This window comes from Amphiprion ocellaris, chromosome 3 (genome assembly GCF_022539595.1).
Source record: "Amphiprion ocellaris isolate individual 3 ecotype Okinawa chromosome 3, ASM2253959v1, whole genome shotgun sequence".
In the NCBI taxonomy this organism is placed as follows: domain Eukaryota; kingdom Metazoa; phylum Chordata; class Actinopteri; family Pomacentridae; genus Amphiprion; species Amphiprion ocellaris.
In genome coordinates this window covers 5,949,809-5,977,296 of record NC_072768.1, presented here as the reverse complement: position 1 = coordinate 5,977,296, position 27,488 = coordinate 5,949,809, and the positions used below count along the sequence as shown (strand labels likewise).

The window sequence follows — 27,488 nt, the reverse complement described above, 5'->3', positions numbered from 1 at the left end:
AGGTGGAGAGGAAGCTGAGAAAAGTGAAGAAGGGTAGAAAAAGAAGAAAAAGCTGGAAGGGAGGAAACAGGTGAAAATGACAGCAGACTACAGCAGGGAGACTTCTTCAGAGATGTGTGTTGGAGTGTGTGTGCTTGTGTGTCTCCATTCATGGAGCTTCTCTGTGGTCTTGCTGGCAGTCTGTGGCATCTAGTGCTTGAGTAATCCTCCTGGGAACACGCTGAAGCTGCCAAAGTGCCATCCAGCTCCTCTTTTCACTCTTTACCACCCTCATGCTTGTCTATCTCTGTCTCTCTTTTTTCGCACTTCCTCAATACTCCCCTTTTTTTCTTCCTTTCGCTGCTCCTTTCATTTCAGTCATTTCTAATTGCTTTGATATCATCCCGTTTCGTTTGTTTCTGCACTTGATTTTCCCCGTATTCATTTGTCCCCTCTTTCCTTTCTGAATTGTGATTTGCATCCTCCTCATCGCTGCATCCCGGTTGTGAATCTTCCCAATATGGGGTAGAGGAATCATGCTCTTTTTTTTTTCTCTTTTTCTTTTTTGCACTCCTGCCTATAGAATCAGTGTTTCGGTTCTCAGAAAGCTGAACAGAGTGAGGCCTTTCCCATGGATTGACCAAACAAAGAGCCTGGCTCCCTTCACTTCTGTATGACTGCACAGGAACAGAAACATAGGCATTCACTGGTGAGACTGCTGCTGGGCGGCAAAACGATAGATCTCTGCTGGCCGTGGTTGAGGCACTTCTTCAGTTTCGCTATGAGACAGCAGTATAAACTGCCCATAAAATCTGTGTTGATGTGTCAGGGATGAAACAGAGCCGCTGAAGTGGAGCCATGTGTGTTTGGCATGTAATCAACAAATTTCCTAGTCGCTTTTTACAGAAGTTTACCTATAAAACTTCTATGCACAAGCAATTCATTCCATTTTCACGTCCATATAACGTCAAATTTGGCCTGACATCTATCAAATACACTGGAAAATACATTTTACCTAATAATCTCACAGTGCAACTTATATATGTGTGGAGTTTATTTTATTGCCATTACATCAGATGATCCCTATCCCTTGCTTTGATGAGATCATAATACAGGACAGATGGGACAAAATGCTCTTTAGCCTACATATGTATAAATATACAAGATACCATGAATAATTACAGACACCAGTAACCTAGAAACAACACTGCCTTGAATGCTTCATCATTTTTTAATGATTTTCAAGCTGTTATGCTGCTTTACATTTATTTTAATGAATCTTTAATGCTCTTTGATGTAATTTCATCCTTCTACTAGTTTCAGTTTGTCATGTGTAAAGCTTAATTTGGACATTTATAGACACAGAATGTGATTTCATGTGACCCTGTGGCTTGTTTGCAGACCATGTGGGAGTTTTTTGTTTGGTCTCATCTGGTAGACAGAGGTCAGGAGTCAGATCAGATTAGCCCACACGTGTACTAGTAGCCTGCAAGTTCAGCAGATAGAAAGAATTTCCAGCAGAGGTGGAAAACTTCTCATATGTGGACTAACTGGTTAATCCGCTCTGCTTTATATGAGCAAATCTTTAGCTGCCATTTCTTATTTTTATTCTGACTCAGATTCAATAGATTCTCTCAATATTGGACATTAGCATAGTGGCTCAGGGGCCCCAGAGAGGATTGAGTCAGTGTTTACTGGTACAGTGAAGGCCTCATACCACCCACCCCTCCACTACAGCCACTGTCCTCATCCCCGAAAACCCCCAAACCACCCACATCCCATTGGCACCTGCTCCATCGGAATTCAGGTCAGCAGGGGGAGTCACGGAATTGCTCCGAGGATGATTGGTAAAGGGAAGAGGAGGCAGGACAGGGGGGTCTCATTTATGTTTTTGTGTTTTCCTTCTTTTTTTTTTCCATCTTGGCATCAGAGACCATGCCACTGGGAACAATCGGGCCCATTGTGTGGCAACAAAGGGATCATAATTAAAGCACATTGAGTGGTTTGTTGAAAACAAATAAAAGGCTTCATCCAAACAATTGTCACAAGATTCAGTGTGACAGGTTCACACTGATTATCAGATGGAGCTACCTTTTGGTTTGTGTCACGCCTCTGTGAACTTCCTGTCTGATGTCTTTATGCCACACACAGAAAATAATATGCTGACAGTTAAATATGAAAGATTTATTACCAATAATAAAGATATTCAACTCAACCGTCACTCTTTCAGAAACAGGCCCACTACAGTACTTAAAAACCAAAGTTTATGAAGCTGATTGAATTTCGCAAGAGTTTCTTTCATATCTTTCTTTTCTAGAGTTAAGCTTTTGTGTCAGTTTCATAATGAAGATAATGGCGGGATTAATGAATTGGAAATAAGGAGGAAGACGATGAATAGAAATAAGGGATTGATGATGCCTAGAATTTCCATATGGTGCCAAAAATGTGGCTGGATTATATCTCCATATTTGATTTTACTACTGTAAGTGGAGGTCTAAAATGACTCCTCAAAAATGACAGCAGAAAGTTAAAATTGAAGTAAAACCAGTGTCATTGCCCACTTCACCCACTACCCCCCCAGTCTCACCCACCTTCCTCTTCCTTTGCCCCTTTTCACTATTCCACAAATCCTCAATTAAGTGCGTAATGGGCCTCAGAGGCAGGTTTGTGTGCTTCTTTGTTTGGCCTTGGGGGATCGGCGGGCATTAATGTTCCTCTTGAGTATGTAAATAGCCTGAGCTGTGGGAGCGCAAAGCGGAGCTGCCACTTGTCCGCTTAATCGCGGAGAGCTCCATCACTTTCAGACATTTTCGGGAGCCAAAACAGGACATGCATGAGAACTTCAGCACCAAACATAATGCCCACACTTGGAGGAGTAACCTCAGCACCCATGTCCACCTCCCACTTCTTCCGGAATAGGCCCCCGTTTTTTGGGTTTTTTTCTTTTTTGCTAATTCTCTCTCTCCTGATTCCCTCAGGATCCCCTTTTACCCTCACCCCTTCTACCCTCGTCTCTCCCAGAACCGGCAGCGGCCCTTACCCCTCCTACTCACGCAGATGACCAATCCTCCCTCGGCATGGGTGCTGCTCCCCACTGCTCAGCCTATCCCATCCCGATGAGCTCCAGCCGATGGACCCTGCAGTCCGGTTTTGTTTACCTCACCCACTTGTCCAACGGAACACACAACAAACCCGTTCATTGCCTGTTTGTCAGCCCTCTTTTCAGAGCTAAAAGAGGAGAAAAAGGGGGGGGTTACGAAAACAAAAACGGAGGAAACAATTAAGTTGCCCCTCCTCCCCATGAACCCTGTGCTAGCGGTTTCCCAGCTCGAGATTCTGTGAACTAACTTGGAGGCCTGTAAAGTGGCCCATTATTCTAGTAGGGGTGGCGTGTTCCAAGAGCGGCTTGCCTCAATGGTTGATGAACACAGAGAGGGTTTTGTTTGAGGGTCTTGGCTCACCACATTATGGACTGGTTAATTAGAAGCTGCATCTATCTATCTATCTATCTATCTATCTATCTATCTATCTATCTATCTATCTATCTATCTATCTATCTATCTATCTATCTATCTATCTATCTATCTATCTATCTATCTATCTATCTATCTAGACTTCTAGACTTTTATCTCAGCATCAATCTAGACATCTCTCCATACATTTACTTTGAAATGAACGTGTTTATTGCATAATAGTTTATCCTAAACTGTTAATTTCCACAAGATTAGTCAAGTTTACTGTCAGGTTAAATTGAATTATGCACTGTGCACAATCCTGCTAATGCAGATGGACGCCGACATCACTGGGAATCTGAGGTTTTCCTCTTATAGTACAAGGATTGCAAGGATTTTGGTGAATTTGTATGCCTTAAATCTCAGCTGAATGGGGGTTTACCTCTGAGCAGGCTAAGAAGTGTGTACTCTGGGGATTTGGCTGCGATCAAACAGCAGAAATGTGTTGAAAATGCTTTTGCCTGGAGCTTCTGGTAGTGATTGATTGCGACTGTATGTAGGCTGTCATAATTACGCAGTGGAAGAAAAAGAAAGCCTATGCGAGTGTGTTCACTCCCAATGGCATTCCTGGGCTGCCTGTGACTGAAGAAATATTTACATAGTTTGACAAAGTGTGCAGTGAATAATGACGTGGAAAGAAAAACAAAGAACTGTGGAGCAGCAGGGGTCTCCCCATGGCTTTTTACGTGCAACAACGGTTCGTAGTGGGCAACAGTTAGCTGTTGTTTTGGCAGTGTTTGTGGGATATAAGAAAAACAAGCTCTACTGGTTCATGTGTGTTGAATGTGGTTCTGAAAGAACAGTGTTAGTGACGTGGTCCTGAAAGGAAAGCAGGCTGAGAGAGTGTACAGACCTCAAGTCAAACCTAAGCTTACAGCTAAGTTTCACTTGTTCAAATAAAAATCAAACATATTTCTTATATTTTATTCATGCATCATTGACTTTATTGATTAGAAATATGTGTGCTGCACTAAAACAATTAGCTGAAACACACATTCAGGCAAGATTTCCAAGCTCCACCGCATGAAAACAGGTTCCAGATAGCATGTTGTATTTTAAACAAGTGTGTACCCTTTTAAGTGATACGACATGTTGTGATCGCATGTATGAATGTGTTTCAGAAAGACAAGTAGAGAGAAAAAGGAAGAAGAGACTGTGTAATAAGCAGGAGAGTACTGCAGAAGACAGACACGAGAGAGTGAAAGCGAGAGACCGACAGCTCTGTCACACTTCCCTGCTCCTCTGATATGCTTCCACATTGTATTGCTGTCATCTTTGATGATGTGTGTTTTCCTCAGTGCAGCTACACAGACAGGGAGTGTTCTAATTAGAATACATACAGTGAACATTGCATTATTAAACTAATGATCACACCTTATAGAAATGTGCGTGCGGTATCGTCACCATATAGGACATATCTACGTATGTGTCAAGCTATATTTACTGTAGAAGGCGCAGCATGTCATTCAGCCAGTAGACGCCATATGGCACATATACCAGAAGCACGAGAACGCTTTGAACCAAGGAATACTGTAGGAATCAGTTGTTCTGAATGTCAAGGAATTTCTTTTGGGTTGTGTAGACATTAGTGAGAGCAGTTTGTGGCACTTGATGCAACATTTAAGGACTTTTGTCTAAGGCTTTCTCTCTCACAGGTAAAAATTATGTCATTTTTAGCCATTTAAAGACTGACTAGTCTTGTTCTTGAAATGATCTAACACACCTTACAGTGACTAAAGATTCCCACAGAGGTATTGTGCCTTTAGTACTGGATGAGTTTTACACCAGTATACAGTAGGTTTGTGTGTGCGGTTGCCAGTTTTAGCCTGTGGATGTAATGAGCTGTATGTGTGTGCGATTGTGTGTGTGCAGGAATGCCCTTTCTGTCAACACGGCAGGGTGGTGTGAGGCGAGAAGGGGCATGGCTACTGCTTCAGGCTGTGCTCAGTCCCTGCAGACCTCCAGTGTTTAATTAGTGAGAGAACATCCATCCTCCTTAGTCCTCTTATTGGCAAATCCTGAGTGAGACTGTAACCCTCTCACCCCGCCTCCGATACCCTGAGACCAGATCGGTGGAGATTTATGAACACAGATGACAGTGCAATATTGGGGGGGGTGTTAGGGACAGTAAGTGCTTTGTATCATCTACATGGATCTAAATTTGAGAGTGTGTCAGGTGAGTCTAGCGATGTATGAAACGTAATTTGTGCAGTAATCCCATTTCGCAGGGCCAGCTGCCCGACACAGATGTCAACTCTTCACGTAACCACAGATAACTTGATAACACAGAAGCCCCCCCTCCTCATCGACATTAAATGTGGGGACACGCTCCATCTCATTCTCCACTCCACTGATTGCTTTAATCTGACCTCCGTCTAGCCCCTTTCCATCCACCCTCACTTATTTCCTCATCGGTTTGCGATCGCTTTTCCTTTGTCTCCATCCTTACACCTTCATCGGCCCCACCTTCCCTTTCCCCCAGTCCTCCCCCCTTTCTTTTTCATCCACCCTTCCCCCATACATTGTTACTCATCTATCTTTATATGGCATTCTTGCCATTTTACCCCCCCTCCCACCCACTCCCCGTCATCCCCGTCATCCCCGTCATCCCCGTCATCCCCACTCTCAGCAATGTAGCGGGTATACCATAGTGGTGGTTGTAGTAGGGGGTGGGGTGGTCTTGCCTTACTGGCTGATTTAATGAGCTCCTGTGGGGATCGGACCAAAGCCATCAAAAGCTGTGTGCTGCTATATCGCAAGTTCTGTTAAACAGATGCGCCTCTGCTAATGATAGTACTGTAGCGCCTTTTCATATGCAGCCGGCATGAACGCACGAGCAGCTATAGGAGGAGAGCGATGAGAGATGAGTGCAGTAGGTGTGCAAGCCGTCATCTGATGGAGGAGGTCTGGAGAGGTGCAGCGGGAAAATCTCACATGACTATGGATGATCTTCTTTTCTCTACTGACCTTTCATGTGTGCAGCTGCAGGCAGGGCATGGGGGCTGGGAATAGGGGATCCAGGACGAGTAGTAACAAAATCCTTTTGGATGCAGCTTAGAAACATCCAGATGAAAACACGGCATCATAGTTAAGACTCTTAAAACATGCTGGAGGAAGAATGAGGGTTGTAAAAGCTGAAATATGCAATGTCAGAGGTTTGAGAACAGCTTGCTTTGATGTGCCCTCTTTTTTATTCTCAAAAACAGAGACTCAAACGTAGCTGTAGCTTCATCTGTGGAGTAGAATGTGATTGAATTAGATCCCATCAAACTGAAGTCCCTCTCAGATATTATCCAGATGAATTTAAATCACCTAATTCAGCCCTGTGACAATCACACCCCGGCATAATGGACTGTTAGGGCATAATTACGGTGGGACTGGTCACATCTGAGAGGCATATGCAGACTACAACACTCGCCTCAGGACTCACAGAGACACTCTGTAATGACTGCCTCATTATGGACACAAAGCGTTGTGCTAAACAAAGGGAAACCTTAGAGGATGCTGAGAGACAGGCACGTATGGTTCATTTACAAATTGCCAGGATGGAGACGAACACTGACTGTAAAATATAATGATAAAAAATGGAAAATGCGTTGAAAGGAGGAAAACTGAATGTTGCAGATACTACATACAATGGATGAAGCATTTTGCAAATTATTGCTCAACAAGGAAAGTAGCTGGAGAGGAGATTAGTGGTCATTAGTGCAACTGCTACTGGACTTCTCCCAGTGTATGGATTCATGTGAAAACTTGAACTTCCATGTATCATTTGTAGAATGGTGTTGCAAGAATCTTAATTAAAGTTATAGGTGTGACTTGTGATGGCTTTTGGTAGCTTGTTGTCTATGCTAGCAGCTGCTGCACAGTTCAATTCTGTATTTTGCATCCTGTTTACACCAACATGTGCATGCCCAGTGAGTAATCGTGCATTTTCTGGCTTGTTAGTTTGGACTGAGATTATGACTTGAATATGGCTAAAATGCTCATCTGTGTGGAGATCATTTTTATCATTTTGTGCATAGCCTCAGTGCTGACAGTGACGTCACATGCTGACTTCTTCAACTTTTAAAAGCAGCTCCTTCAGTTTGACCTGTGCTAAAGCCTGAGGCTGTGTCACTGGCCGTGGTACTGAATACCTGCCCCGCACCCCGCATCAGTCTGGACGGCTCAGACCTTCCAGGGCAGACTGCCCAAATGTTTTCAAGGATGGCCCTTTACAGTCCCCAGGGATGAGCTCTTAAATCAGTCAATAGCAGAGAAGTCATGGTCAAAATGAAGTATTTGCAGCAGTTACTGAAATAAAAACATAAAAATTTAGAATCAACTTTTGTTGCAATTGATTGGATAATATGCCATGTATAAATATATTCCTCTGTATACACATCATTTTACTCATAGATAAAAAGTACTGTCTTTGTAAATCGCTAAAAAGCGTCTTATGTGGAATAACCAAACTGTCACATGACAGATTATTACTAACTGTATAAGAAATATCTGCGATGTGCAATAGCATTGTTTAATATTGTGACAATTCAATAAACAAATACTGAAGTTTTAGATATACAGTTTCTATGTCTTTCTGCTTTAAGAGGTGCATTGCAAACACTGAATAACTTATGCCCACCAAATAAGTGAAATAAATGACTTCAAACAGCTGTTTATTGGACAAATTGTACATGAATATGCAACCAATTAATCAGAACATTGATTCAATTTGAATTAATTTACTTTTACCTGTTTGTCTTTTGAAAACACTTTCTTTTAAATTAGTTTTCCTTGTGTGTTGTTTCTTCCCCCACCATTGTGATAGCTAACTAAAATCAGCTAACATTAGGTTAGCTGACGGCTAGCTGGGGTTTCATCTGATCGGCCAACTAGTGTAATTTGATTGTGTTTTAGTCAGTCTTTTAAAATGTTCAAAGTATATATTTTTTGCTCCAATGAAAGAAAAACATGTGTACACTAAATTAAACCTCACACAAGCAGTTAGGTGTACAAATTGACATATTGTTTGGTATTACAGTTTCACGTCCTTAAGACTGTGTCACTTGCTCTGCGTTCATTGATTAGCATTTTAATTCAGTCCAACAACACTGAGTGACAGTGTGGAGAGGACTTGGGTGAATATCAGGAAAAATCTGCTTCATTCAATGTGAAGCTCCTTTGGCCTTGTGCCAGCCTTTGATCAGACTGTATTCTCACTCCAGGGTTCACTTGGAAGTAGTTCTAGACAGCTTTCAAGTGGACCACTGACACATTCTGTGCTTCTACTCTTTTAAAATTAACCAGTTCCAGAGAATACAGGTTCAGATTCACCAACAGTGATGCAACATGCAGCATCTGGTGTAGGAAACAAAGATCCACCCAGTGCAATTTGTGCTCTGGATTAGTGGATTCCAACTAGAAATATGTGCATACACACAATTAATTGTTGTTTTGCAGATCAGAGGGAGATATAAAATACTTGTATATTGTTAGGTAGGTTAATTTGGCCAGTTGTTGGGGAAAAAAAGCACAGTCAGGATAAAGGGAAAGCATAACATTGATATAGATTTGGTTTTTGATTTTGACAAAGTTTGGTGACTTTTTTTTGCTGTCTATCACTATCACTGAGTGTTTTCATCCCAACGACCATCCAGGGATACAAAATCGAGAGGCGTAGAGTGACAAAGCTTCCCTTTCTTCACATGCTGGAATTTATCTCCCACTTCCTATGCACAGCACAACCTGAAGTGTTTGCTGAGAGCTTCCTTTTGGAGGGGGCTGCTGAGGAGGGTTCACAGCTCCTAGGCAGCCAGTATGTGTGAGCCCGTTTCTTCCCACTGTAATGCAAGTGGCTGTGAGGCCCAGAGGGGCCAGATATATCCGGAGCCTGGCCCAGCTCCAGTTGTCTTTACCTCCGAGTATATTGTGATGCGCCAATCATGAGAACGGGCATCGGGCCCCTCGAGAGACCAGTGGGAAACTTGTATTCTCATTTACATCTCCCTCTGTGCTATCGCATGGACCACAACAACCTGAGTTAGACAAGTGTAACCACACACACCAGTCTCCAACGCAAACATGTTGATTATTATGTAAGCACATGTGGTGAATGGCAGAGCTGCACTGTATGGCAAATCATGTGACAGCATCTCGTTAATTATGCAACGAAACACCAAAAACGCTCAATTTGAAAAACGTCCTGTGAAGTTCGTGAAAGCATTTGAAAGATTCATTATTTCTTCGTCTGTGAAATCAAATTTTCTGTGGAAGACAAAGATAAATATGTCATTCTCTTTGCTAATCTTTAAAGCCATGTTTCATCTTTACATGGTGTGTGTGCGGGCTGTGTGTTTGTGTGCTGGGGATGTGTGTGGCTGTGAGCTTCCTCTTTCCCCTTCATCCCCTTCTCTCTAAGCCACAGAGTGTTGCTAGGACAACCCCTCGTGGTCCTTGCTGCATCGCGGCGGCCCTCAATGCCAGCACTCAGGGAACCTCCTCGCACTGGGAAGGCTGCATAAAATCGGGATAATCGCCGTCGATTATGGGACACAATGGGCTGCCGCTTCTGAAAGATTCATTCATCCTGGAAAAAGAGACTGTGGAGGGGGAAAGAGAAAGGGGCGCATTGGTCCCTCCGCTGCTCTCCCACGGTGGGCACAGGCATGACATCAGTGGCCTGAAAGAACTGGCATTCTGGACATGCCCACTGCCCTCCTCCTCCCCCCCTCGCTATACCCTCGCACCCCCTCCCATTCGAAATCCCCCCCTCCCTTCTTTTCTCGCCCCTGCCAGTTTGGATGCAGCGCTTGGCCGGCCGAGTTGGGGCCACTGCCACTGTTTGCGTGTGAAACAAAGGCCCTCAGAAGGAAGAGAGAGGAAGCAGAGAGCTTCACATGGTACCAGCCAAGAGCAGGGGATGGCTGCCTCAGCCTTCCCCTCACACAGGCCCCTCTTTTGGCTGAGAGGTGCTGGTGTGACCCCGGTACCCCCTTTTCTCCCCGAGTGTCCCTCTTTCTCCCCCTCTTGTAACCCCTTCTTCTCTGTCCTGGTGCCTTGCTCTCATCCCGAAAACTTTTTTTTTTTTTTTTTCCCTGAGAGAGCCTTTTGAATGAGTATGACATGTCAAGGGATTTAGGATGAGTGATTTCTCATGACACAACCTTTGCAGACGGAGATGGCATTCCTCTGGCTTTTGTTGTGCGGTTGGTCATTTGTTTGAAGAGGAAATAGCTTTCCAACACATTTCCCTAATTAGAATAATGTGATACTGCTCAATCCGATGTGAAGTCCCATGCTGCTGGGACACTAGAGGGAAATCAGTGTGACACCATCCTCACATGAATCACATAGGTCATTTGTGCTTTGGAGTTCCACTGAATAGTGGGGATATGTAAATCTATATGTTGGAGTGTATGTGTGTGACTTGAATCTGTTATTTCGTAGCTCGTTTTTTACTATGTGTACATTTATGCACACACCCACACACACACAGCGAAAATACCCCTCATGATATATGTTCACTTAATCACCAGTAACCTCTTATCTACTGTCCATCGGGATGAGCTCAAACTGCAACATTATGGACGTTAAATCTTCCAGCCATCATTCCATTGTCATTACTGCAAAAGGGCTACTTACAAAGCACTACTGTCTGCACTGTGCCATTAGCAGGCATCATCACGCTCATCCCCAGCAGCCTGGCCTCTCCAGCGCTATCCATGGTATCTGGATGAGGGTGGAAGCATGCTCTCGGGTGGGGTGGTAGGTGCTGGGGAGGGGGGATTACAGTGTCCAGGGCATGGAGGGACCCTGAGGGATTTGACTCTTAAGCTCAGATGCTGACTCCTCCCTCCACTTCTGTTTTTTTTAAAAAAATTTTTATTGTTATTGATTTACTTCCAGGAGTTGTTGGATGTGTGTCTGCATGTGTTTTGTAGCTATTGGTGGGTGTTGATGGTGATGAAGTCGGGGGGTGGGGGGTGGGGGCTGAGGAGGGGGGTGGGGGGTTCTGCAGACATCAGGATGGGGCAATTCAGGTTGCCGTGGCTGTGACTGGGTCCCTCGTCTGGACTGTGTTGACTTGCTCCTTTCTGGATGCTTTTGGGCGAGTTGGTGGACAGCTGAGAGCGGCTAGCTGTCAGCAGAGCTCTGCTGTTTCCGGCCACTGGTTGTACCTGGGACCTTATCCTGCTGACATCTGGCAACAATTTTTTTATTTTTTTATTTTTTGGATGGAGCAGTTGTGATCCCTCTAATCATTTCTTGTGCTAGTTCGCTCTTAAATACCAAAGGCTGGAGATTTGATACTGGTCAATGTATATAGCACTTACCTCAACTCCCCCAGAAATGAAGTAAGTACTGTGCATTTACAGTTTTAGTTTCTTTATACTTTAACTCACGTTACAATGTATTTTTCATGCAGAATTGAAAAGTTTTGCTATAAAAGCGTGTGAGTGAATGAGGAATTTAACCTTCTTTCTGTGCAGATTGTATGCGATATGGGTAGGTGTAGTTTTGTTAAGACCTTCATTAATTCTTCATGGCTTTACGACCCTGTAATGTAATTAATCTGACTAAGCCCTTGGCCAAGATTAACCGGTTTAAAGGATGATCCCATTAGAGGAGGAGAAACTGTGTGCATCTGCATTTTTCTACATCGTCTGAATTATGATTTTCCACTCAACAGTTTTTTTTGGTCAAATCCGATTATGGTCAAATAAACTTTCTTTATGAGTCTCTATTATCATCTCAGTGACATTTTTTGCATTCACAGTTTCTAAAAGAAGCCGCCCAGACCCATTTAAGTCAATGGATGCTGCAAACTTTGAAGCTTAATATCTCTGAGTTATTAGCTGGGGCACAGAGAATTAATTCGAAGCTCATGAAATGTTAATCAAAGCTAAGATTATGTACAACAAGAGGAATTTTCTATTGAGGAAAATTGCTCTATAACATAAAGACAACACTTTTGCTCTGATGTGAAATCTATAGTTCTCTGATTGCTCTGTACTGTACATTGTCATATTAATCCATCACTGGGTCACACCAACCTGCTCTCTCATCTGTCTCTGACTTGGTGAGAGAAGTGCTAATGAGAGGATCATGACAGAATACTGCCTGCTTCCTCCCTTAGTGCTAAAAATAATGAAAGGGTGAAGGGGAAAAGGGGGGAAATTCAATTAACTGCACTCATCACTCTTATGGAATGGGATTACTTTTACTGGTGCTAATTTTTTCCAGCGTTTTATTTCTGCGGTTTCTACAAATTCCTCCAGCTTTTCTGTGAAGTTTGAAATAAACTCGGAAGGTCGAGAATAATGTGGCTGTAATTTTCCTGCTGTTTCACACTTCACTTTGAAATTAATAAGCGGAGATAGGACTGGTCCATCTGTGTGCCTGGAAGCTGACCAGGTGGTCTTCCTATAGCCAAGCTTTCAACGCCGCAATACACAAAGCTGGGGGAGGTGTGTGTGTGTAAGTGTGTGAGTGCGTGCGTGTTTGTTCATGTGGAATCATCAGGGACTACTTACACAACAACAATAACACAACGAAGACCCCTTTGGTTGAGAGGAAATTCACCAAATGTGGCCTATTGATTTGAGCTCACTGTCACTGCCTTTGATCAAGTTTCAAAAAAAGCTTGACAGCCGACATGATTAATATCTCTGAAGTGTTGTGACTTCATCGTGAGCTACGAGGGGAGGAGGTTTGAGGACAAAAACAAATGAACTTCACCATTCAAGCTTCCATTTGTGTGTTTTAGGCCGTGATCCCCGGGGTGAGGCTAAAGGTCACAGTCACATTATTTCCTCTTTGCTGTTCTTTGTAATCCGTCACAGCAGTCACTTTCATACGCTCATTGGGGGATGAATGACAGGGCAGACAAAAAAAAAGATGTCAAAACTAGCAGTCTAATTTTATACATTGTTCCCTGCAACTTGTTGCCGAGATGATGAATGCAAAGCTATGGCGCCTCTTTCTCTTCCTCTTCCTGAGTCCGTTTTCTCCGGCTGACTTATTGAACACCTGCTTAACTGGCATGTGACAGACACAGCTGGCTCTCTTCTCGTTAACAAATCAATTCACACCTCGATGGGACGGCAGGAAACTGCTCTACGCTGTCTGTAATGGGAAATCACTTTTCATTCAATTAATTACGCTGCGCCTGCTCTTCCTGCTATTGTATGGAGTGATTCTAAAAATAATTCCCCTGTATTCGCAACAGAGAGAGAGACACACAGAGAGATGGTAAGAGGGGGTGTAAGTCTAAACTGATTTTGTCTTTTTGCCATTTTCTTGCTTTAATTTTTGTCTCTCCACCTATTTGACTTGTTCACCACACAGTAGTCTAGTTTAATGTCTGCTTCATGTCAGTGAACTTGGAATATGCATTCGAAATTTCTTACAGCTTCACTATTCTGTGCATTTTTTAATTCAAGTCCTGCTGAATCTCTATATTGTAGCAGTTGTAACAGTCTTCTTTTTGTGCAAATATAGAGCAACTTCTTCACAGAAATCTGTAACAAATTCCGCTCTAAAGAGATCCCCGCAGTGAGCTTTTAATAAACGGACTTGAGATGCTTCATGTCTGAAGAATCACACCAAAGGGCTTGTCGTCAGCTTCCATCTGTTGGATGCTATAGTAACCATGAACGGTGTCGGAGTGACAGCTTGGCTTCACTTGAATGCTTAACATTTTTCATTATGCAGTGTTTTCTTTTTAACTCATCACGGTTTTCAGAGACATTATGCACAGCCGAATGATCTGTTTTCTATGTAACGTCGCCCTAAAGTCAACAGAGCCTTGTTCTTTCTCACAGGGGTCACACATGACACAGTATGACCGTGTGATGTGTGCCGATGAATAATGTGTTGTATGGCCAAGAGTGTGTTTTTGCCAGGGGCTCGGCTGGATGGTGTTGCATTTAGTTAACAACCCTCTCATTTGCTCTTTCCTCTCTGTCGCAGTGCCAACAGTATGCCTAAACAAGTGGAGGTGAGGATGCATGAGAGTCACCTGGAGCCCATTGAGGCCAGGCCTCAGTCGAAATGTGCCAAAATCTGCTCCAAAATGTTCAAGAACCTTCTGCTCACACTCACCGTCCTCGGTAAGTCACCTCATTATCACTTTTTTCTCTTTCATTGCTTTTTTACCTTAAGGACCTGTTAAAAAAAAAAGAAAAGAAAGCACAACATGCTAAAGATAGACGCCGACTACCACTGAGCTTCTGTTAACTCAGAGCTCAATTATGCAGCTTCCTTGTAACGTGAAGAGGAGATGCCATCTGTGCTCAGTGTACCAGACAGTAAGATGACTGGGTGTTCTGACCTTCCCCAGTTCTGTGCCACCTGTTGCTATCAAATGCTCTGTGGCAGCACTGGACACCCAAACAGCCTCTGGCGATGCATGATAAGTACTGCGTGGTGTTATAGCAGTGGCTCATTGCGCTGCAGGGGGCGAGATTTAATGAAAAAATAGAAGGGAAAGGGCACAGAGGTAGTGATGCAATTTCTGGTTAGGTCTTAATTAGATTTGTTTCACCAGCAGATATATTTTTCTTTTACACTTAGCTGTGTCTCACAGCTATGTGGCCCCTCTGCAGCATTCAGCAAGGACAGTCTATAAGCTTATATAAATGCATGTATGTGTGCATATTTAACTTACTTAATCTTTATCTGCTTTCATGTTTGGGTGTTTGATGTGTACATCTCACGCCACTTGGCAGGACTCTTGAAAAGCAAGTGAGCCAGCATGATCATTGATCATCTGTCACTTGGCAGATAAGAGTCTGAATGGGGAACTTGCAAATGGGCCAAAGAGAGGCACAGGAAATCAAGTGGCATCCAAAACCATTGGGTGTGCAGAATCCACAGGATGCTGCTAGAACCAGGAGGATAGATTGAAGCACAGCGGACAGCTTACAATGGTTTTTTTTTGTTTGTTTTGTTTTTTTCAAGCTGGAGGGCTTTTGATTCCAATGTGTGTTATTAACCAACATATCAGGCCTGTATTATCTTTGGCAGAGGAAGTGCAGCCCCGGGGGGATGTTGCGGTTTTGTCTGGGCTAAGACAGACGGACACAGAGGCCAACCACCGGGCAGAGGGGGGTGAGAGCACACGGAGGTCAACTTTACTTCCAGTGTGTGGCAGGAACAGAACTGCTAGTTAGAAGAAGACATTATGACTCTCAGGGTCACTAAAGATTTAGTTTGAGAAGAGTTGGTCTTTAAAATGTTACTCTTCTTCAGCCTTCTAGGTGGACAGAGGTTCGGAGATAGATAAGGAAGCAAAAAAAGCTCAGTGAGGTACAAAGTGAGCTTGAGATGATCTTTTATTGAATCCTGGCCTTTTTTACTTTCCCTGCCACAAAGTGAAAAAAAAAAATCCTGGAAAGTGTTTCGGGTTTGCAGAGATTACAAATGCTTCACCAGGGAATCTGACATGCTGCCTCCTCCCACCCTGCTTCAAAGGCATCTGATCTTAATCCTCCATGAGCTTTACGCTCTCTTAGCAGGTTCCCGTTTTATCTGCACAGCCCACCGTCCTCCCAAAGGATGTTGCAGACAGGCTCTCGTACAGCTCCAAACTGCTGAGTTGATAAGACGATGGGGCAGTTATTAAGACGTCTTTAAGGACAAATCATCAGAGCATCACTTGTTGGTTTGAATTAATCTCAGTAGGACAGAATACAGTCCAAGACACATGTTTTAAAAAAATATTCTTCACAGGTAATATATTTTCTTAAATCAATTCCATATTCACCTTTTCACTCACTCCCACTTCTTCTTGCACTCCAGGTGTGATCTTGGGAGCTGTAGCAGGGATGTTGCTTCGTGTCGCCTCCCCGATCCACCCAGATATTGTCATGGTGATTGCTTTTCCTGGAGACATCCTGATGAGGATGCTGAAGATGTTGATCCTGCCACTCATCATCTCCAGTTTAATCACAGGTGCAGTGTGACCGATCACAATGAAATGCATGAAGAATATTGGACATTTTCAATAAATTGCCAGTTTTTTTTTGTCTTTTTAAGGTTTACCGACTTGAACATAGATGAGTTTCATTCTAAAAGCAAATCAGTTCTTCATCTACACCTTTCTCTGCAGTAATGCCAAAAAAGAACAAGATTAAAAAAAGACTTGTCATTGTTGTAATTCTGATTCTGAAGTCATAATTGACATCATCAAACACCCAGATGTAATCCCCTAGTGGTGTTTGCTTCCTTCCCTCATGCCCCAACAGTGCTGAGTCAACATTTCCATTCAATATGACCAAATATTTATCAGGTAAACATCATCTTGCTTGTTTTGGGGTGCAGGTCTGGCCGGTCTGGACGCCAAATCTAGCGGTCGCCTGGGCACCAGAGCTATGGTCTACTACATGTCCACCACTGTTATTGCTGCTATCCTGGGAGTCATCCTGGTGTTAGTTATCCACCCTGGCAACCCCAAACTGAAGGAGAATCTGGGCGAGGGCGAGAAAAATGATGACGTGTCCAGCTTGGATGCCTTCTTTGATTTGATCAGGAACCTGTTCCCAGAGAACCTGGTGCAGGCTTGTTTCCAACAGGTCTGTTTGTGATATTACTTTCTCAGATGAGTGGCAAAATTTTTTATGGGATTATAAGTTGCACTGGCTTGTGTTTGGATTTATTAACAGAGAAATACAAGCTACACCAAAAAAGGAAGCACATGTACAATAACAATGTGTCATAAGCACTTTTATAGCTCGTCAGTCATCTGGCTTAATATCTTTTACTGTGTTACTTCAGATTCAGACGGTCACGAAGAAGGTGGAGGTGATCGTTGAAGAGGACGTCAATGCCACCGCCGTGGAGGGCCTGGTGGCTAACATTACCAAGGAGCCTCAGTTCATAATCAAAAAGTCACTGCAGTTCAAAAGTGGCATGAATGTTTTGGGTGCGTAGCGCTTATTTCAACTGAAAACACACACAGTGTTGTATTTTCTTAGCATGTTCACATCTACATTTTGCATTTTACCATGCAAACTGATGCTAATTGGCACAGAAATACACAAGTGTAGCTGCTGCAAAATAAAATGTTTTGTGTTAATTTGTGAGACATTTCCCTCAAAAACACAATGGAAAAAGGAAGTCACAAGAATTTATCCAACTGGTCCCATTAAAGTCAGGTAAGATAAGACAAGATAAGATAAGATAAGATAAGATAAGATAAGATAAGCCTTTATTAATCCCATAGTAGTGAAATTTGCAATGTTCCATCAGCAAAGGCAAAGATAGTGCCAACATTTAGGAAATGTAATACAAAAAAAAGTTGTATGTAAAGCCAATAAAATCTGTACTAAATTTCACAGAAAACTGTCGCTAAGATATTCCATTCATTGCAGTCATGGTGTTAGCAAGGCTACAAAAAAAAGCGTTTCCAGTGGCAAATATCAAAATAACCCTGATGTTTGTAACTAGAAACCCTAGAATCTCCGACTAATAATTCCCTGATGCTGGAGTCACCACAGATTTTGATATATTTCTGATTTTCTGTCGCAGGTCTGATTGGTTTCTTTATTGCATTTGGCATCTGCATGGGCAAGATGGGAGAGAAGGCCAAACTCATGATTGATTTCTTCAATATCCTCAACGAGATTGTGATGAAACTTGTCATCATGATCATGTGGTTAGTATCACTTAGGATTTTCATCGACCTCTTGAATCTCATTTGGAATCAGGAATCATTTTTTTTCTGTTTTTGCCAATTTATAATTTCTAATTAAGTCAGTAAAACATATTAAAAGCTTATGCTGATGTTCAACAAAATTTGTCAAAATTTCTTGACAATTTCTTTTCTTTCTGTATATGAAGCCAGATTTAAAGTAACAAGATGTGTTTTTTCATCTCACCAGGTATTCTCCCTTCGGTATCGCCTGTTTGATTTGTGGCAAGATCATCTCCATCAAGGACTTGGAGGTGGTGGCCAGGCAGCTGGGCATGTACATGATCACTGTGATTATTGGCCTCATCATCCACGGAGCAATCTTCCTGCCCAGCATTTACTTTGTTATCGTCAGGAAAAACCCCTTCACCTTCTTCCTGGGCATCTTCCAGGCCTGGATCACTGCACTGGGGACAGCCTCCAGGTTGGCATCAATACTGACAGATGTGCCTTAGTATTAACCCAAATAAATACACATGTATAATCTACGTTCTTCTTTCTGATGTCCCCACTTAGTGCTGGCACGCTGCCTGTCACCTTCCGTTGTCTGGAGGAGAACTTGGGTATCGACAAAAGAGTCACTCGTTTTGTGCTCCCAGTCGGTGCCACCATCAACATGGATGGAACTGCTCTGTATGAGGCTGTGGCTGCCATCTTCATTGCCCAGATGAACGGCATCCACCTTGACCCTGGTCAGATTGTCACAGTCAGGTCAGAGAAACACCTGTGATTTGTACATGAAATGTATTCAGTTGCACAGTTAAGACCCAGGAGTGTTTAAATTGAAACTTACCATAGATACAGTTCAGTGTAAGAACAAAATGTCCATATCAGTGGTTGAGCAATTCCTGGATGAAAATAGGTTTCTCAAATGGATTCCATTTAAGACTGTAGCTCGAGAAAATCTATTCTTAGTCATAACAGCAAGAGCTGTAACTGCCACTATTTAAATAAGGTTTAAATGGAGTCCTGCAAATGTGGCTCAGCAAACTCAGTTAGCGCTTAATAAATGAGGACAAACTCAGCAGGCTTTTAACAGTGTGCAGGAAAACCTGCACGGCTCAGAGCAGCTAATTTAGAGAAGAAATTTACAGCGCAACAAATAAACCACCAGGAGGAAGCAAGGAACAGCATGGCCCAGTGCCGTGTCTCATGTTAGGCAGGAAGACAAACACCGGCCACTTGCTCTTCTTTTCAGTCTGTAACAATCATTCCCAAATGCTCTTCTGTAACAGGCTGAGTTGAGGATGGATGACCTTCACTCTGACGTTTTTATGGCATATAAATCCATGAACTCTCAAATTAAATATCCTATCTCTCACATTTAAACCTCTCCTTGTGAACGATGCAGGACCCACTCTGGTGCTCTCCAGCCCTTGCTCTTTACACAAGCACCATAGAGAGTGAATACCTTCATCGGTCGCTATGAGATGCAGCAATGCCGTGTTCACTGGTGTCTGAAGGGTGGTGGCGGAGTGGATTTTGGAGGTTAGATGGAGTGAAATTTGAAGAATGTGATCAAAGTGCTGCTTTCCTGTGTTTTCATCCAGTCTGACAGCCACCTTGGCCAGTGTTGGGGCAGCCAGTATTCCCAGTGCCGGTCTGGTGACTATGCTGCTGATCCTGACTGCTGTCGGCCTGCCAACCCAAGACATCAGTCTGCTGGTTGCTGTCGACTGGCTGCTGTGAGTTTGACAAGAGAAAAATGACTCTTCCATTTACTTCTGCATGAGGATTTTTGTTTTTCGTGCATCTGAAAATCCATCCTCGTGTTTTTTTCTCATTGAATGAAGTTCTTCTGATCCTGGTTTGTCTCCTCAGGGATCGATTCAGGACCTCGGTGAATGTGGTGGGTGACTCCTACGGTGCAGGCATCGTGTACCACATGTCCAAGGCGGAGCTGGAAGAGCTGGACGCTCACATGGCTAAATCTGACGACATTGAAATGATGACGAAGACCCAGTCTTATTACGATGACATGAAGAACCACCACGAAAACAATTCCAACCAGTGCGTCTTAACCGCTACCGCTACCACAACTGCCACCGCCACTGCTAACAATTCTGTCGTAGTAGATGAATGCAAGGTACAATTAATGCTTACGGACATAGAGACTTGTATATAACACTTCTCTGTTCTGGCATGCTCATCCTGCACCTTTGCTCGACTCTGTCTGCTTGACTTTTTGTTTCACGGCAATGCAAATACACCCACTGCTATTTTTATGTCAGTATTGACACTCAAGACAACGACAGGTGCATGTGTACATATGTATTAATTCTTCTGGAATAGCAGCTTTTGTGTTGAAAGAATATCCCAAAATTTGAAGCTCAGCTCAAAGCAGTGTTCAACATCAGTGCATACAAATGAAGGATAAATGAGCTCTCTCTCTATGGTTAGCCTAATCTGATGAATGCAACCTGTTGAGGATTGGCTCCAACTCAAAAGGCAGAGCCAGATAATCCTCATTATGACCCTGAGGAATTATTTAACAGCCCCTCATCTATTAAAAGTTCACACAGCATTCATTTTCAAAATTATATCTTTAGAAAATATAGTTTCAATTCACGTTTCTACAGTTTTGTTCAGCTTAATGCAGAGTGTGATATATTGAGCTTTATATTAAAAATAATTTTAATAGTTTAACAGGTTTGTTTAAAGGGTCACCAGTTAGAGCTAATTAGAGGTTCATATATTGCCTGCATACACCCATCGACCATGCTGTTCATGAGTCATTCCCAGTTTGACACCATCTATTTCTTCCAGAAGCGTGTTGTGAAATGAGGAGCTGCAGAGTAGCTCCCATAATGTAAAACATAAAGCACTTAGAATTCCACTGCTGAATGTATTCCAGGCTTTTAGAATAATATATGAGAGTTCAGAGTGTGTGTTCTCTGACACACGCACTCACACAAGGGTGGAAAAGGTCTACTGATGAGCCTATTCATTTATTAAAGGATGAAGGGTGTTGCCTAGCAACGCTGGTAACCTGTCACACCAGCAATCTGTCCATAGTGAAAAGTTAGATCCTCCTTTCTCAGTCTCCATTTATTAGTGGACATTTACATATAAATGTGACACAAAAGCGGCTATTTCCAGTCTCCACCATGACAGTTTTTTTCTTCTGTTTTCTGTTTTGTTTTGCCTGTAAACACCGTGACGCACGTTTCTAACCCCGTTTAAAAACCGCTGTAGAGCACTTGCAAAGTAGCTAAAACCGTAACAGTGCATTCATTCTGTAGTGTTTGTACCTTGTTTTCATGCAATGTGTATATTTTGTAATCATAATTTATTTATTTGTATTTGTTTATTTTTTTAACTGCCTGTTGAGTCTGTGATCATGGTAAATTTGTGGTCTGTTCTCAGGTCAGTAAAGGAAACTCCACTGTTAGGACTCCCACAAGCATGATCACCAGTGGTTGTCCAGGAGTTGCAGTATTCTTCCATAGTTTTTTATATGCTGCAAAATAGCAAATCTACCTCAGAGGCTGTGTTTTAAATTGCCAAAGTACCACAAATTTTTAAGAATGTTGAATTCTGGCTTTAAAGTTAAATGCATGTATGTTATACAATGCCAGTAATGTTTACAGTCATGTGTGTTATCTAAAACATTTACCTCATGTGGCTTTGAAAAAAGATGTAGCTGGATAGATTTGCTTTTCTGATGGCACTGGAATAAATTGTGATCAGTCATCTCATATAAGCTTTACAAGCCTGTTTGACCAATCGCATTGCTTGGCTAATACTTGACCTTAATATCTCATAAATGGCAGCATTGAATCATTACTGGAATCTTTTAATGAGCTAGTTTATCCAAGTTTGATAAGAAATGTGTGTGTGTGTGTGTGTGTGTGTTTTTTTTTTTAAAAACTGTGCCTTGGATCCACTGTTTAGATCTCCCTGCTAACTGCTTCCAGGTAACCTCAGCCACTAACGGCTCTGCTGCGGAGTGCACGCTTGTTGAGGAGGAACCATGGAAACATGAATAATGGCAGCACAGAGATCCCCTGCTCCTGGGCTCCACAAGCTTTCCTATCTGGTGATCTATATATATGAAAAAAGGAGTGAATGAAAAGTCACACGAACAGAACTACTAATTGTTTTTTTTAATGTAGCTTAGTTTTCTTTTTTTATTAGTCCCTTTAAAAAAAGTTTTTGTAACTGTGTATCTGACTGATATATATATATATATATATATATATATATATATATATATATATATATATATATATATATACTAATTCACTTAACCGTGAGATGATAATATAGGTATACCTCACCTGATAGAGCACAATTATGTCCTGTATAGCAGATACTTGCACAACATACTTCAAGGCTTGGGGAGGGAAGGAAGAGAGAAATAAATATATGTTAGATAGGCTGTTTTAGCAATACATCCTGGTTCTATGTTTATATGAAGAGAGAAGAAGTGGCAGTATAACACGGGGATGCACTGGCACCAACTTCCAATGGACAAATGAAAGTTAGAGCATTGTGACAACAAATGTAATGTTCTGAACGTCCTTGCTTTGCATCCCTGTCGGTCCATCAGAATATGTGCATGAGGCCGCTGCTTTTTCCTTATCTATAACTGACCTGTCAGAGTCTTTAAAGTGCATCTAGATGCAATTATATTTGCCCAATATTATCCATAATCCCTGAGGACGAGCAAATGGTTGAAAAGAGTCGAGGAGAGTGAACAGGAAAACAATGCTGAGCCTCATAACTTACAAGCACTATCAATAAGTGGAATTATAAAGCACAAATCCTATCACGGAGCCCATTTTTATCCACATTTTCTGTCTACTGTTTAGAAAAGGGACTTTATTTCTTTGTGTCACCTGTTGAGTGAGATTTGAAACTAATTTGTGTGTGTGATAGAGTGAGAGAGCTGAGGTTAAAAACATGACCAAGTCAATTATAGGGACCAAACAGGCAGAAATCAATCAACTGACAGAGGCCTTTAAACTGCCTCCATGACACAACATAAGTTTTCTTAAGTTGTCCATTGACGTCATTTTAACCGGCTGGCGCAGCAGTTTGATGTTAATACGTTTGCTGATGAAGCCTCAAAACTTAAAGCTACGAAAATCACTGCCCTAAAGTGAAGTACTTTCCTTTTATGTCCTCCAGAAAACTACCCTTTTGATGTCAATGAAACTAAAATTAAACCAATTTCAGAATGAAATAAATTTTTAAAAATGACATAACTGAGCACAAGTGAATGATTTTATAGAGCACAAATGAAGTGAAAGAGCACAAATGAAGCCAAAATGCCAATAATATTAAATTCTAAATGAGTGGCATAATCACAGTCATGCTTATCTTTCCATGTCGACTGCATTCCAAGTTTAAAAAAGATACTCAGGCTTGTATGTTTACTCTTTTACAGGGAACAAAAAATAATGTAGTAATCCCTAAAATGTTTACTTGCTCCTTAGAGCTGCTCACCTCAAACAAATGGCCTCTTAACAGCACAACTTCTGAAAGCTTTGACTCTAAAAACAAACGATGACAGAGAGAGTAATATTCTAATGTGATGGAGAGGGAGGTTTCCCAGCACAAACAGAAAGCACACACACATTTCCGACTACATTCCAGCGGCTGAATGATCCTGTGAACCAGTGTACTATCTGAGAGAAGTTATTATTAAACACTGACAGAGCACAGAAGGTGAACCAGCAGAAACATAAAAAAAAAAGAAACCAAGAGAGAAGCAGAGCAGCACTCAGCTGTCAGATAGATTCTTGGCTCGCACAAACAGAGACAGATCATTGATATAACATTCTTCGGAGAGGCTTGCCAGCTTCTTGTTTAGCCAGACCTATAAAGGTAAACAATATATTTTCTTCTGCCACCAGAGCTCAAGACTGTTTCTACAAACCCTAGATGCTGCAGCTGTATGTCCATATTACTGAGAAGGCGCTTTTTTTTGTTTTATAGGAAGCTCAGATCAGAACAATGGACATACACCGTAACATGCATTATGCCAGAATGTTGCCAACCATCAGGTAATAGAAATATAAGCCTCTCATAGAACCAAATGACTTAAAAAAAAAAAAGGTGGCAAACACACAAACATAGCAGGACTACTGGCTGTTAATCTTTTTTAGCCTGTGTGAGTGAGACTTCTGTAATGTGGATTTGATTTCTGTCTTCATCACTGTATCCTTCTCTGCTCTCTTGTTTCTTTTGTGCTTAATGACAACCATGCCTTGAAGGTGTTCAACTTCGAAACAAATTAAAGTAACAGTAGGAACATTAACACAACAGGTAGTGCAGCACTCTGTCCTTTAGTTCCTCAAACACGTACTTTTTATATAATTTTTTTTTGGTTTCCAAGCTCGATTAACACAAGTGTGCTTTGATACACCGTAGCGCACACTTGGTGTTGTGTTCGCCACACTGCATAGACTGACACATACAGACACATCTGTGTTGGGTTTTTTTCCAGACACACACATACAAACACTGATGCAAACACTCTGAAACCTCGAAGGTCACTACATTTATATAATTGTAATCAGGCTTTTTTGAGGCCTCGTCTTTTGACCTTGTGATCTTCAGGAAAAAAAGAAAATAATAATAATAATTTAAAAAAAAACATCTCTCCAGTAAGGAGACAATGCAGACCATAGTGTCACCGATGGGGATTGAGTGTTGAACCACTATTATGTTCAAACTCACAGTTTTAGAAGCATGAAAAAAATAAAAATGATAATTATTTTTTGCACCACTATCTTAAAAGCATGATATATTGAAGTGCCTCCTTGCACTTTGTGTATATATTGTAGGTAACAGATGTTTTTTTTGTTTGTTTTGTTCCTTTTTTGTTTCTTTGGGGGGCATTGAAATGGTATGTAGGAATATAGTTTCATTGCTGTGACATTTTTAATGTAATCTTCTAGAGAGAGAGAAAAAAATCATCTATGTCCTGAGTAAAATTAGATTAGACGAAATGTATAGAGAGGAAATCGTGTAATAAATTGCTTGTTTTTTTTATTCTCTAATAGCTGTTAACTAGTTGTTTTACTTAACTGTCACACACCAATATATAAATATCTTTTTTTTTGTATCTAATGTAAGCGTTTTGAATGTTTGTTCCATGAAGATATAAGCAGTGTGAATTCATTTTCATTGTACATACATAAATATATAATTGTTCTGTTCAGTGGCAATGCAGAATTTTCTGGATATTGCAGTGATCCTGAAAAAAAACACTGTTTGCATGAAGACAAGAAAGAAAAAGAGTGAGAAAGAACAAGATTTTTTTTAAAAAGAGCAAGGGGAAGTTTCTGGTTTCATAAAGGGGGCCAATATGAGTCATTTGGGTGGAAATTACTGTGATAAAGGTTCGAGAATAGAAAGACAAATAGAGGAAAAGATCAAATTTGCCCTGTATGTAGGATAGAGCGAAGAATCAAACACAGCCTAGTAGTTGATCTGAGAGGAAGAACAAACATCAATCATATTCAAATGCCTGTTACAGTATAGAGCAACTTTCCTCAGGTGAGCCATCTGAAACATTTTGTCTTATCAAAGGAAAAAAGAAAAGATTCTAGTCTCAGGCGTCTTTGTTTACCTGGTGCATTTCAAGTTGCAACACATGGACATCTAGATCTTTTAGATTCTCTGTTAGCCTTCCTACGTACCACATCTTCACACATTCGACTTCTGTCGTGCCATCGCCATCCAAGAGGTTTATAGAAATCCCACTCGGTAAAACTGCCTTTACTCCACTTGCCTTTTTGCTGTCTACACAAAACTATATGCACACACAAACACCTGGAACTTGCTCAGCTGAGTGGTACATGGAAACCGATCGACGCAAACAAAGAGCCAGTATATATCTTCAAGCTTGTCCTTTTCTACTGAAATGTGTCTTTTTGAAGAAGCTCCTGAACAGAGCTGATAACCTGTCTCACTCCTGCCTACAATGTGCTTTCCACATCTTACTTTTCTAGGCCTTCCCTCTTTGTAAAGCTGTTGTAATCTTGATGTAAAGGCAGAGAGTATGTGTGGGGAGGGGGGGAATACACTATAGAGAAAAAAATGTTTAAAAAACAAAAAAACATGAATTCTTTCCTCGGTCTATGGTATACATAAAAATCTGTTTCTACATATCAATAAGTGTTGTACCTTTGGTGTACATATACAAATATAACTAATAAATGTTGATTCATAACTAAGCTTTGGGCTTCTGTTTGGATTTTTTTTACCATTTTTTTTCATCCTGCTTACACACAGAATCACATAATTTCATGTTTGTTTCTGTATTTCAGTTGCTCTGACACCCAGAAAGTCTAGACAATTTAATTTTTACCAGTGTTATCTACTCTAAAAACAACTAAAAGTGTAACACAAAGGGTACAGCTGGGCTAACTAGGCTGAAAAGGACAATGGGCTATTCATTGGCTATTTTTAAGCATCTCCAGTCCACTTAGCAATTGATTTCTCCAGATTAGGGTAATAAATAACATCGAAAAGTTTTAAGATTGAGCACACACTCTCGAAAGACTTTGAAGGGTGCTCAAAGAGAGCGCATTGTCTTTAAAATTTTGTCATCCATAACGTAAATATGTGGCATTATTTCTTACAAATTGCATCAGATTGGACTGACACTACTTGCTTTTGCCAGAACTTCTCTTGTTTTTGTTTAAAATGCTAATTTGAAGCAACTTGATTCTGATAAAATTTCAGCCAGTGTCGTGTTTAGCAAAGCTGCCAATGTTAATTTTGTAAGATTTGGATAGTAACTGTCAAATATTAGTCAGCATTGTCTTTACTACTATTAAATATCTTTTATTTATGCTTTTATTTGTGATGCTAGTCACAAATGTAACACACCATGGCTAAGGAAGGATACAAAGTGCGAAATTCTGAGGGGATGCGTTTTCTTTAAACAACAGTGTATGTGACATTTTAAAGGACACCCGCAAGGATTGTATGGAAACATTAGATTCACAAGTATGAAGACAGAAATGTGCATTTCACAGAGGTGGAGTATGTAAGCAAGACTTAGAATCACACTGTACCATTACTGAGGAAAAACTGGAAATAACTCTGCAGTTGACAGTCTAAACATTTAACATGTGCACTTCTCTGTAATCAGTTTAGCTACAATCAAGCTAAAAACAGTCAACTTTTGTTGCAGTTTGCTCGAGATACAGCATATACCTTTAGAAGCTGCTGCATCACAGACAGAAACAACTTTAACAAGCAAAAACTGTGCAATATATTACAAAATGTGATTACAACCAATGGTTGGTGAATATTGATGAAGAAGATACCACACTTTTTGCTACAGATACTTACCGTCA

The 27,488-nt window shown here is 41.4% G+C and overlaps 1 protein-coding gene across 1 annotated transcript; it reads left to right on the top strand.

Annotated features, from left to right (window-relative positions):
* Positions 1-11,530: 11,530 nt before the first annotated feature.
* On the top strand, positions 11,531-26,357 carry slc1a2b (solute carrier family 1 member 2b). Its single transcript, XM_035944917.2, has 11 exons — positions 11,531-11,830; positions 14,448-14,587; positions 16,278-16,430; positions 16,800-17,050; positions 17,253-17,400; positions 18,006-18,132; positions 18,359-18,592; positions 18,685-18,879; positions 19,719-19,853; positions 19,990-20,254; positions 22,086-26,357. Exons 1-11 carry the CDS (start codon positions 11,793-11,795, stop codon positions 22,155-22,157), a joined length of 1,758 nt encoding a protein of 585 aa, XP_035800810.2. The 5' UTR covers positions 11,531-11,792; the 3' UTR covers positions 22,158-26,357.
* Positions 26,358-27,488: the final 1,131 nt, after the last annotated feature.